At 38.1% G+C, this 13,334-nt stretch overlaps 1 protein-coding gene across 1 annotated transcript; it reads right to left on the bottom strand.

Annotated features, from left to right (window-relative positions):
* Positions 1–7,369: 7,369 nt before the first annotated feature.
* On the bottom strand, positions 7,370–12,951 carry lamtor5 (late endosomal/lysosomal adaptor, MAPK and MTOR activator 5). Its single transcript, XM_079238843.1, has 4 exons — positions 12,823–12,951; positions 12,662–12,723; positions 10,409–10,526; positions 7,370–7,783 (listed from the first exon to the last, which is right to left on the bottom strand). The coding sequence occupies exons 1-4, from the start codon at positions 12,855–12,857 to the stop codon at positions 7,723–7,725; spliced, it is 276 nt and encodes a 91-aa protein (XP_079094969.1). The 5' UTR covers positions 12,858–12,951; the 3' UTR covers positions 7,370–7,722.
* Between the last annotated feature and the right edge of the window lie 383 nt (positions 12,952–13,334).

Genomic DNA, 13,334 nt, shown 5'->3' on the forward strand with positions numbered 1-13,334 from the left:
TTAAATGTATATAAAGTTAATATGTTTCACAGAACAATGCATTTACTGCCAACTGCCAAAGGGTCTGAAGTGAGCATTTTATTTGAAAAACAAAAAACCCACCAACATCCAAGAGATGAAGCCATTCTATTCAGAGAAATGCGTTATCGTTCCCCCAAGCTGATCTGCAGGACTGATCAATAGTTTACTTGCAGTTATAGTTGTTGCTTCACAAGCGTATCCATCATTTTACTGGAATTAAATGTTTACATACATCTGTCACTCAGAGATTTGTAAAACTCCATCAGTTACCCCAAAATATGAATAATTTTGAAAAACACCTTTTGTTTAATTTGTGAAATTGCATTCTAAAGTTTTGGGAAATAAACTCTAATGATGTTTTGGATGCGAAAACAGAGGGAAAAAAATGTGCAAATTAACAAATCTGGTTTTCCACCAAATGTGTGCACACTGTGGTTGAGACAAGAGGGTAGCGACCTCTGGCTGCAAGATTTTACACAGTATTTGACACACCTTACTCACTCTGCTAAACTTTACAGCAGAGAATCTTAAGCTTTTCATATACAATCACAGAACCCAAGCATCCATCTTTGTCTGTAAAGTGGCTGGAAATTTATCTCACAAAAAAAAAATAATTTCAGCAATTTGGACAAACATATACTCTTTTTCGTGCGAAAATGCAACCATGCATGAATCCACTTACTGTAAAGATCAGCTGTGGTAACAATGAAGCTGTTCGGGTTGAGTGAGAAAATTAATTAACTTCAGAGTTACTGTCTTTTTTTTATTTTGTATGTAATCTTCTCTGAGTGTTTGTATGGCAAAATAAATTCCATAACTCATCTCTTATAGGCATCTTATTTGGCGAGATTGGACAAGCTTAAAGCCGGAGTAGGTAATCTTGTTCAGAGAATTTTTTTTTTTTTTAAACTCTGGGTGAAGTGGTTCCTCTTCCTGATAGTAGTCTATATATTTTGTAATCATAAACAATATAAAATACAGGTAGATCCCTCAGTTTACTGTAAATCTGTAAAAACTCTGATCAATTAAAACGTTTGGGGCGAATTAAGCGTCTTCTCCTGGCTCCCCTCCTCCCCCTCCCGCAGCGCATACCTGATAGCCACACCTTGCATAAAAATAACGTGTTAGGATGAAATTACAAAGTTGTAAAGAAGAAACTCGGAAGACAACATGGCTGAGAAAATGGAGGAAGGATTTCCCCGATTGGCTCGGTTTATTTGCCACCTCCGGCTAAACAGTCGAGAAAGCGAAAATCATTGGTGGAAAAAGCTGCTAATAAAAAAGCCTTGGATCATGCAAGGAACAAAACCAGAGGGGTAGGAGCCAAGACAGGGTGCCACTTTCAAATCTTGCTAGCCCCCCAACATTACGTACCCCAGCTTTAAATACTGACAGCCTGTCTCCACTTTCATAGTGAGCTCGGTATAATGGGTTTGCTGTCTATGGGCGCAATTTCTGTGATCCAAATATTGCTAAACACACATACCCACACACACAAACCCACAGTTAAATTGTGGAAACAAATTAATCTAAGATTTTGAGATTAGCATCAGCATGTTACGAGTATGGCTGGCAAATCTGGAAATACAGCACCAGTCAAAAGCCTGGGCACACATTCACATTAAATCCAGTCGGTAAATGTGTTCACACTTGTGACTGCTAGTGTATATTTTATTTCTGTTAGCATTTAAAATCACTGTCTATGTCACTTGACAGTGAAAGATTATTTCATTGAAATCTTAGTATTCGACAGCCCTTAGTAGGGAATTGTGGAAAGAAAGAGAATATCAAACCAGTGATGGGCATTCCATCGCAACATCACATAAAGACAGAAGTAAGCAAAAATAAGAACTTTCTTTTATTGTATTGGAAATTCTTACTCTTCAGCTGTTCTGAATAATTACTTGACAGTTTCTCTGTAAGAATCTTGTGCTTCAGGAGCATGTGGAATTACCTGTAATGTACCTGTACCGGGTAATTTGCCTGAAGGCACAGTGGGTGAAGAGAAGACTCAGAGGTCCTATTTTCCTAGTGTCATTCTCAGATTGGGCAAAGGGCACTTGGGACTATTGCTGCAGCCAGATCAAGTTTATACCTACAAAAGAAAAAGGCAAGAATAAGTGACGTAAGAAACAAGACACAAGATTAACAAGTGGGGTGGATACCAAGTAGCAGCTGGTATCTCCTCCTTTTACCATTTTAAGCATTATTAAATCAAAATGATTAACCATAGATACAGTTATTAATTACTACATAAGGGGTATTCAACTTCAGCTTTAAATATAATATTTTGTAGATCTAATCTTTTCTGTTTCACAGTACAGACATCAGGGTTGAAGATGAAGATACGTAGTGAATAGGACAAAAAAAACGGACATTTCTACTTGCTTGATTATTTTTCCAATTTAATATTACCAGCTAATGTTGTACTATACATAACTGGAAAGCCTCATCAGTCACCTTTACAATTAAATATAATTTGTATGAACTGTGCATTTGTGGAAAAAAACACATTGCAAAACGTGTTGGTTGGACACATAAAAAATGTGCATAAATCCCCTGCAAGATTCCTCTGTTTGTATACACCCTTGTTACGAGTACTGGAAGGTTTGGGCCAGCCACAGATGACCCATTTGGCACTTGACTGATCAACAGATATGTCAGGATGAGTTTCTGCAGTCAATGGCAATGCTTTCGCTACAAAACATGGATCCACCTTCTAGGAATGCAATGCTCTGTTCCAGTGCCAGGATCATCACATGGCTGGAATAACCTGCCATCAGTCTAGACCTCAATCAAGCTGAAAACGTTTGGGATGACCGTGGGGGTGCTGTACATGCTAGAGGATCCCAAACAAACGTGGAGGTTGACATATAACAACTCCCGGTTGCCACACCACAGTAAAGTGTGACCAGGCTGCCAAGCTATTGTGGCTTTATATGGATCCTCCATAAATTTCTGGTTTCCTGACGTTGTAAAATGAACATATCATAAAAGTTTTACTATAGTATGTCTCTTTGTTTCAAGATATTACTGTTGAAAAGTGCAATCATCCGAACAAAACAATAATGAATAACCAACAGGAGAATTTTATTAAAAAACAACAAAAGAAAACTATTGGTTCATAAAACCCACAGGGCATCAGTAACTTTTCAGCATGTAGAGTATGTAGAATATGTGATCATGCAAATGCAACCACACCTTTGAAAAGGTCGGAGGTAGCCCTGGGGGATCTAAAGACCCAAGCTGTCAAGAGCACAGAGCATGAATCCAGTAACTACACAACTAATGACCCCACATCCACCCAGAAGGCAGCAGAAACAAACTCCTTTTGCATAAGTTCCAAGTCAAAGGGCCAGAGCAAGAAAATGGCTTTTTGCTAAGCTTTGTATTTACCGACTGGATGGTAAAAGTGACAACGGACTGGACACATTATAACTGCTTTGTTTGTGTGACAAGTAAGAAAATAAATATTTTGGCAATAAAATAAGGATTTTTTTTTTTTTTTTTTTTTAATTAAATTATACAAAATTTAAAAATCTGTATGCAAATATTGGTGAGCAACTGACCAGAGTACAAAGTACAGTAGTGAGTGAGGGGTTTACAACCTGTTGCAAACCTTAGGTCTCTGCGATAAACAGTGTCTAACATCTGTAGAGAGCTGACACAAGCGTTAAGGTAAACAATTTCACCACAGTCAATAAGGTGTCAATAAGAAGCTTTTGTCTGATTTTAAATGAAAACAATACATTTATAAAAAATAAATAATAAAAAAGGAGCCCCAGTTCTAGTTTAACTTTCATTGCAGGATATTCAATATGGGGCTTTAAAAACATTTTTACAAATAAAGAAGAAATTATATAATTGTTTAGGTGTTAAAAAGAAGCCATAAGCTCGGTAGGTGCCTTGGGACATGGGAAGAACTTTTATTGTCTGAAAAAGGCTTTGTCTGTGTTAAATACTAATGCAAAAATATGTACAAGTGTAATTTGCATTAAGATGTAAAAATGTATTCATGATATGAAATAATTAATTTCAATCAAGAGTGGTACTTAACTGAGCCTTGAGGTACACCTCAGTGTGAGATTTTACAACAGTTTACAGAACCGTCTTCAGCAGTACTAACTTAACTTTTGCTGTATACCATTATTCATCTCTCATGCATTTGGGCCACTCTTTAGATTGTTGTTGCTGCAGCCCCCACTAAAAAAAAAAAAAAAAAAAAAGTTTTTCAATCGAGTTGAGGTCTGGACTTTGGTTGGGCCGTTGCAACACCTTGATTATTTCCCTTATCACCATCTTCTTGTAGATTTGCTGCTGTGCTTGAGATCATTGTCCTGTTGCATGACTTAATTTTAGCTACTTTAGCTCTTCAAATGTGACTGATTACTTTGGTATACAGAGGAGTTCATGTTCAACTCAATGGCTGCAACATTCACTAGTCCTGTGTTTGCAAAACAAACCCAAATCAACACCTTTCCATTGCCATGCTTTGCAGTTGGTAAAAGGTGTTTGTGCTGTTATGCTGAGTTTGGTTTTTGAGAAGCATGCTGTTATGAATTATAGCTGTATTGCCAATAACTTGAACATATAATGTGTTAAGGGAGGCCTGAACAGTGTGAGATGTGCCTCTGGATTGTTTTATATTTTGGAATATGATTACATGATCTGGTCTTGACTTTAGCTTGCCAGTTTGTCTGGAAGAGAACGTAAACTGTTTTCCACTTGTGAATAATATTTCCCAAAGAAGGTGATGGATTCAAATAGTTTGAGAAGCACTGTAAAACCCTTCGGTGAAATGCATCATTATTGGTGCCTTCCTCCTTGGCATTAGTCTGAATGCTGCAAACCAGCAAATGCTTTATTTATCCCAAAAGGTAAATTGCAATTGTGGTTAGATCCTATTGAAAATGCCACAGCTAAATGCAATTTCTGGCTAGTAAGTTAAATGCACTTTTAGATTTTGCATATTTCTTGAAAAAGCCTCTTATGAGTAAAGGCAATCTGATTTTACATCGAAAAAAAAACACTGAAATGATGCATAAAATGGCTGTTATTATAAAACAAGCCTGTCTGTGCTGAATTAAAAAAGAGCAGTTCATACCAATGGAAATCAAATTAGTTATAAAAAATACTTGATGAGAAATGACTGATTAAAATCTTTGATGTGAAAATTGCACCAATGGAAAGGCTTACTTACATTATACACTTGCTCGGACATGAATAAACACTTAAATAACACTCCATCTTAAATAACAAATCAAATCCAGACAAATGTGTGGACTATTGCCATGTCTGAAGTAGAGTATCGATGTGTTGACACCTGCTCACCAGTTTCTACAGGTTTTCAGACAGTTTCTTCCTGCTTACTAGCCTTATTTTTAGCAAAAACACATTATGTTTGCTTACATACATATATTCAAACAGCATCAAGAAGTTTCTGTAGTTACACTGATCACACACGTCATTGTTTTAACAAAACCTGCCGGAGTGAGACCGGACTGCTCAAGCCTGTCTTCAGATGCATAAATGCAGCTCAAACAGCATGATTAGAATATTGACAGAGCTTTGTTCTTTGAATGGGTGGTTCTTAAAGGCTTACAGCTAAGACAAGAAAATCAGCTTCTTGATAGAGAAACTTGTTCAAAAAGTGGGTCAAACAAACTGCAAACTTCTAAAATAGTTCACATTTTACTCCAACACTGCAAAAACATTCAGAGCTGCGGTGGGTTAGAGTCTGAAAAACTGAGACAAGAGCTCATTTATCAAATCTGCAAATCTCACTTTAATAGTAGACTCATCAAACAAGACTGCAAAGATTGATCTTCTTCCCAAATACAACATTGCTGTTGTCAAATGTAGCCTGTAAGATGTATCCAACATTATAAGTCAGTTGCCTGACAGTTTACAACAATGAGTAAAGATTAAATGTAAGATCCAAACCCTTTAGGTGATCAAGTCTACTTTAAACCTAAGTGGAGCATTTTGTTCTATGGTAGGTGCACTTCAGTCAAGAAAGGGTACTCATTTACTTACATGGTAAAATTATGAGGATCTGAGCATGTTCCAGACCCCCAGTATCCTTCTGTGCAGATTAAGCATTGATGGCTTAACAATTTCTTCTCCAGGATCTTGTTTTGTAAGCTGCACTAATTTTCTCCAGAGAAAGGGTCACTTGTTCTGTTTTTTTCTTTTTTCTTTAACATAATTTTGAAAGTTACTCTCTGCATCACATCCATCTGAACCTCTAGCAAACCCCGAAACCACATGGAGTTGTGACAAAATCTATACCTCTACATCAGTCCTGGGGAGTTGTGGGATTATGCAGTAAATGCAATGTTAAACTGTAAACTGTGGGCTCAGTCCTCCTTCAGCGGCATACACAAAACCGCATTATTGTGAGGAGAAAACATGGTGTTCTTACTGTGTAGCTGAGAGCCAGTTCTTATCTTCACTTGGCAGGCCTGTTGCATTGTACCCCTCGTTCAATTCAACACTGCGGGGAAGGCAGGAAAAACAGATACTTAGGCTAACAGACTCTTTTAAATGTCGGTTTCAACACGATATTTGGCCCGAAGGCGAAGACAAACTGACGCAATGGTGTCAAAAAGTTTTCGTGAAAAACAACTTCACAGATGATGAGCTCTGTAGAAAAGCAGTTGTTATATGAAAGTCTTTAAATTTACTCACATTTAAAACACTGCAGTAAAAATAAGTATAAAAGCAGCACATACCTGTTGTGTCTTTCTGTCGTCGTTGACCTAATTATATAAATTATTTTCTTTCTTCTTATTTTTTCAAATTAGACGTCAAACTAGTACGATTTGGCGGATATTTGGTTATCTCGCTGCAGGGCTGTGCGTCTCTGCAAGGCATGCCCGGAGCCAGTGCGGACCTTGGAGTGAAACTGCTGCGCGACTCTTTTCTCTGAGGATGACCGTGCCATAACTTCGCTTCTACGTGTGGGACCCGCCAGGTTGCATCTCACATCTCAGCCTCAGCATCGCTGGCTGAGCTGAAGAGCCGCAGAGAGCAAAGCCCTTACAGAGGAGAGAGCCACGTGACTCCGACGTAGCAGCGAACCCGGTCTGAGAGCTCAGAGGGTGGGAAGAAAAACAACCTCTGGAGCCACCGCACTGCACATGCTGGATAGGTGTGTTGTTAAAATAAAATAAAATAAAATAAAAGTAACGAATATCTTTGTGTTTGATGTCTCATTATCAAATCTGGAACTAGTTTTTCTATCCCTGTAGTAATGCACCTTGGGTGCCAAAGAAAATTAATTGGTTAACCATGTAAAAACGAGCAAAGGGGAAAATAATGAATACTTAACACATAAGAGGGCAGCTCAAAGTCAAGTTAAAGTTTATTAAGGTTTGTTATTCTGAATATCACTGTCTAAGATTGGATGACTTTTGAACAAGAAAAGACAAGACAGGCAACCACACAAAGTATTAATGTGACTACATATTATATTGTATGAAGCTGTTCCGTACATGGCATCAATATAACTGTATTGCGCACAATTTGCAAGCATCCTCTGGTTTAAATATGAAATCAGAATATAGAAAAAACACAGCAAATGACTGTGGAAACGACAGTTTTCTCTCTGATTAGTTTGGATTGTGTGACCATATGTTATCAGTTCACATGTACATTTTCTTTACAAACACAAAACTTCTCAGATACTTCTGGGGTTCGTCAAGATGCAATCTTGTGAACTGCTACTGTGATGGTCCCGTGGCTCCTCACCAGAATGTTTCTGCAGAACATTAAAAGACAAAATGGTAATGCACTCAGATATTCATCATCCATAAAGTAATAATGCTAAAGGCAAAGTGGGGTCAGTCAAAAATAAGGTGCAAACATGTTCTGGTGCACTTGTAAATGTTCTCAACATGACAGCCTTGTGTGACTATAATATAGTATGCTGTGAGCTAATATATCAATAATTATTTCCACTTCCAGAAGATCTGTGACTTCTGAGGCTTCTTTTAAACATTGCCCTTATGGTGGTGGTGGGCGTGGCTCCAGTCAGCTGCAAGAAGGAGGGGTGAAGCTCAAGTTCTGGGAGCAATGGCAGGTGAGGCAGACTGGTGCAGCTGTATTTTATATCTAATATCTATCTTGGTTTACATTTGTGAGCCGAAGCCCAGAAAGAGATACAGAGCTAGGACCAGACTGAGGCCTGTACTATGAAGCAGGATGGTCTCTTATCCAGGTAACTTCAGGGTTAACCCAGTGTTTTTTTTATCCTATGATGCTGGTTCACTTCTTACTAGGATAAATCACAGAGGCAACTTTTGCTGAATAGCTAATCTTCTCTGGAACTGGTTATGTTCTGAATAAGACGAGTTTTAAAGCACCACCTCCAGACCAATCAGTTCTCTTGGAAAATGGCCAGCCCATTTTTAGATCATCCTGTTGACGTCGTTGCGTGAATCGTGAAAGGAACGCTTGGAAGACAGGTTTTTAGACAGAAAAGCATACTTTTGGTGAAGAAATAAATCCTTCTTTTTCCCAAATCTGTCCATCTTCACTAGCGTAGCATTGGAAATGAAGCAAATAATAATGGTCTTAAATGGCATGAATGCAGAATCATAAATCTGATTAACAACTATTTAAGCCATCACAGGGAGGAATTAATATTCCAAAACAAGATGCGCTCACTTGAAGGCAGGGGGGGGAAATAAACTTAATGGAAAATATAAAGGAAAAAAACTTCCTGAAACATCAGTGCTGTAATAAAGTGACACAGCTTAATTGGGGTGCTGTCCGTTTATACTGTCCTGTGAATTACTGTATAATCAAAATGTATGCATTAACAGACTTGGCAATTTGCAAGCATTTCTTCCTGGCTGTTGCTGTGGCAACGGTGTTGCTTTTTGGCCTGAATGATGTGTTTGAATTCTTCATATATTTGAAGAATTTTCTGCTCCTCCATTTAACGTAGGGTGCTCTGCAGGGTTCCTCAATGTTTCAGATCGGTCAGAGGCTGCAAACTCCATCCTTTTTATGTGAGCGCACACTTCTCCAGATGGCAAACCCTGAACTGAATTACAGCTTCGTAGCAATGTTTATCAGGAGGTGTGGAAGTTTGCGTATGACAACTCAGGTAATGGAGCGGGATCCCTGGTATTTTAATCCCATTTTGTAGAACATGCATATCGTCTTTCCCTCATTTTGCACAATAAAAACCTGATAAATCAGAAATACATTTGAGGTGTTGCTCTGCTGGCTGAGTTCCTAAAGTAGTAACGCTGCTACAATCTTAATGAGGAGGAGAGTTGATGGTGCCAACTTTAAACAGTAATTTATAGGCAACGCCATTCTGACACAAACCAGTTTGCTTGTCAGGAGAAAAATTATCTCCCCAGGGGAGGATCTCTTGTCACATTCATTTAAAATGTGGCATTTGGCCAAACTGTCAGCTCACCAATTTATGCCCTGTTAACAAGCCGCCATCCAGCTAGTATGGAAGAGAAAGTACCAACTTCATCCCCTGCTTGCATGCAGTCACTCCAAGGTCTTATTTTAAATTACTTAAAATACTTTAAGAGATAATTTAGTGAATTTAGTAAAGCTGATGTCATGTTGGAGTCCAGAAGGTGGCAGCAGAGCCATGAAAATAAAATCCCAGACTAGTTGGCTCTTTGAATCCATGCTTTATCCTAGTCAGCATTATGTGAGCGAAGTCTAAGCCATCGACTTTAGAGAAAAAGGCCAGCAACAGTAAACAGTTTGCATACTTGCACTAGCTTTAATTAAATTCAACAATTCACTTTAAATGCACGATTTTTGGGTTAGGTGAGGCAGCAAGAAAACACAATGAAAAGGAAAAGGGAGGTAGGGGGACAGTAAAATGTCCAGGCTGAGGTTGGACCAGGAACATGTTTGCTGTTAGGAGACAATTAACCATTGCACCACTGTGTAACCTAAATTTCAAACACTGGAAGCTCATTCTGGTTTCTGGATCTCTAGAGCAGGGGTGCCCAAGTCTAGTCCCCGAGATCGACTATCCGTCCGGCAACTTCAGATGTAACCCTAACCCTAAACCTAACCCTAACCCCTTCTCCAACACGGATGAATCAAATGAATGTCTTGTTTCCAAGCCTCTGCAGAGCTGAATAACATGCAGATGAGGGAATAAGGCCATATGATTACAGTGTGTTGAATAAAGCTAAAAGTAGAAAAAAAACCAAAACAAGCTGTAGATCTCAAGGACCGGATATGGGCCCCCGGCTCTTAAAGGGTCCTCTAGAGTTATTGATCTCCCCGCACATTAATGAAAACACACAGTCCTACTTTAAACTGACTGAAACAGAAACATAGAAGAAAAACTACAAGTCTGTCAGGCAAAAAAAAAAAAAAAAAAAAAACCGCTCACCCTGATTCAGACTCCAGGCACACTGTTGGGGTATCTGTTGGGTCTTTAGTGAGAGCTGCAGCCTGTTTGGCCAAAACAGACACAACACCGCCATGTTCATCAGACAGTGACCCCCGACCTGGGAAAACAAACAAAGAGAAGACATTACACAACCAAAAAGTGCTGATAACACTTGCTTCTGCAGATGTTAGAGTATCTTCTTGTCAACTTCGATTGGTTTTCCCCCAATGTTGTAAACTACACTCAAAATTTGAGAAGCCAAATCAGTATTCTTCACTTAATCACAGCGCTTTGATACAGGAGACAATAGAAATGTATTGTCTCTAATGTTACTTCATCTGCCCCTTAAAGTAAACCCAGTTCTTTAAAATGATTGGTTTGGACATTAAGTGGCTCTATGTGCTCAGGACAATGATCATGTGTGCCTTTTCTGGTATTTAATTCACTCAAGTCTTCTTCAGCCAGTGAATACTCACTGTATTTATATCTCCGGCACAAGGCAAAGCATGACTGAGCCACCCCTATGCTTTGCCTTTAGAGGTCTCTGGTGTGCTCTTCACAAAAGTTTTTTTTCTTTTTTTTTTTGCTCAACGCTTTTGTGTATAGCAGCTAAAGCAACCAAACAAACAATAGAAAAAGTCAGTTAAGTTTCAAAACTAATAGTTTTGAGGGAAAAAAATTTGTTTTGAAACATTATTGCCAGAACAGATGAGGTTTTACATATTCATTTGTAAACATGTGGTGCTGAAATTTGAAGATGCTGGAAATTTTGTTTTTTCCGCCTGGGGTTACATTTATGTCTAACTATCTGCATAGTGGGATAGTGAACAAGCATTTTAGTCTGATGAATCATCCTGAGAATCTTTTGAAGTCGAACAGGAATTGTGATTTGCCTCTTCAGTTGTTGTAGCAGCGAGTCTGTTAGACAATTGTTTCTGGACTTGTATTTGACCTCCACCATTCATGCTTGCTGTCATTTCTTAACTGCATTATGAACTGAGGAAATAATTATATCCTTATATGACATTAACCTGCTTTGTCCTCATGAATGATTTCAGTTTTTGCATAACAACTGCTGACTCCAAGGGGAAAGTTTGTAAAGGACCTAAATGACTTAAATCCACATCATGTGGGCTTTTTCAATCTCTGCAAACAAGCCAATAAAGACCTAAGTGTGCCAAGCTAAAATCTCTTCTTTGGTTTCTCTAGACCTCTGCTGGATACTGCTGCTTACTCTAAAACTCTTCAAAACATAAAATAAATCTGTACTATAGCTATATGTTAAATTAAATGTTACATTATTTAGACACTAACTGTTGAACACAATATTCTTGAACTGTGTTTCGCTGAGATCCGTGTGCATTTTGCATACTGCATTCACAGTATCAAAAAAAGGACAAAAATGTTCAAAATGGTAACGATATCAAAATAGAAAAAAAAACATAAATATTGTTTCTACATTAAAATTTGATGATCTTTAAGCAAAACAAGTTTTTTTCCAAATCAATTTTGTTCTGAGTAACACTTCAATATTTTTTCTAGCTAAAGGTCTTGTGCTAATTTAACAGGGGCACACTGAGTTTTCCCCCCCTTCCTTTAGGTACATTGTACATAAACCCAAGTGTTGTATAGTTGTATTTAGTGAGTACTGATAGAAAAGTGCAAGTGTTCTTAGTTTAAAGCAGGGGTGCCCAAGTGTGATCCTTGAGATCTACCGTCCTGCAACTTTTAGATGTATACCTTCCTTCTCCAACAGACCTAAATCAAATGGCTGCATTTCCTCATCTGCATGTCATCCAGCTCTGCAGAGGCCTGGTAATGTGACATTGTTTTTTAGATCTCGAGGAGGTAGGCAACCATGTGCCTTTTGCTCTGCCGGGACACCATTGTTATCAGAGCAGATTATATCCAGTCCATTTGTGTCAAGTTAATAAATTAAATCATCAGTGATTAATTAGAGGCGTTTGATAACAATTTAAACTTTGTAAGAAATTAAACAAAAGAAAACAGTCGATGGTCCACTGTGCTGTATTTATACCTTACTTTCATTCAGCACTAGTAAAGACTCTATAAGAAATAGCTGCACGATAACTAAAGTCATTCAATGCAGTTATTTCCACCGGATAAACAGTTCTGTTATTAATGTTTCCCTCACAGACTCTGTAAACTACAAGTCAAGTTAACTGTCAACGGGGTTGAACGTTTTCCCATCTTAATTTAATTATGAACAAAAGACTCATCATGGTATCTTACAGCCCAGGTTGTGACCTTGTTGGTCCGCGCAGAGCACACCGACAACTGCTGGATTCTTCATGCTGCCAAAACAAAACCACAAGGAGCTAAAAAAAAAAAAAGTCGTCTGTACGGACACACAACTTCAAGTACAAACACATTTTTGAGAGTTTTACACATACGTATCATCGAGATGCTGTTCAAGGGTTGACTCCATCGTTCACAAATTGTGAATCGCAGAGAAATGCAAGATTATTGAAAAATTGTTACTGATGTTGTCTGCTTCCTTAGCACTTCCGGGTAGAGTCAGCTGACCGTCACGTGCACTCAGAGCTCCAATGAGGTGAAGGATACGAAGTTTTTATCAAATAATTATTTCAAGACGGATCAAGAAAACGTGACTCTAAAAAGGCTGTGGACTATTCAAATACATTAGACCTGCGCATTATTGATAGATAGATAGATAGATAGATAGATAGATAGATAGATAGATAGATAGATAGATAGATTGTTGTTCCTAGTTCAGTTAATTATATTTACTAAATTGTGTTGGTTATGTACTGAAGCCCTTCTGCTCTATATTACATCAATGGTCTGTCACTCTCTTCATTCCACGTCCCTGAAAAATGGAAAGTATTATTAAGAACTGCATAAATGCAAAATCAGATTACGTTAATTATTTTTTCTCTTTAAT

This window comes from Telmatherina bonti (genome assembly GCF_933228915.1).
Source record: "Telmatherina bonti genome assembly, chromosome: 4".
Lineage (NCBI taxonomy): Eukaryota > Metazoa > Chordata > Actinopteri > Atheriniformes > Telmatherinidae > Telmatherina > Telmatherina bonti.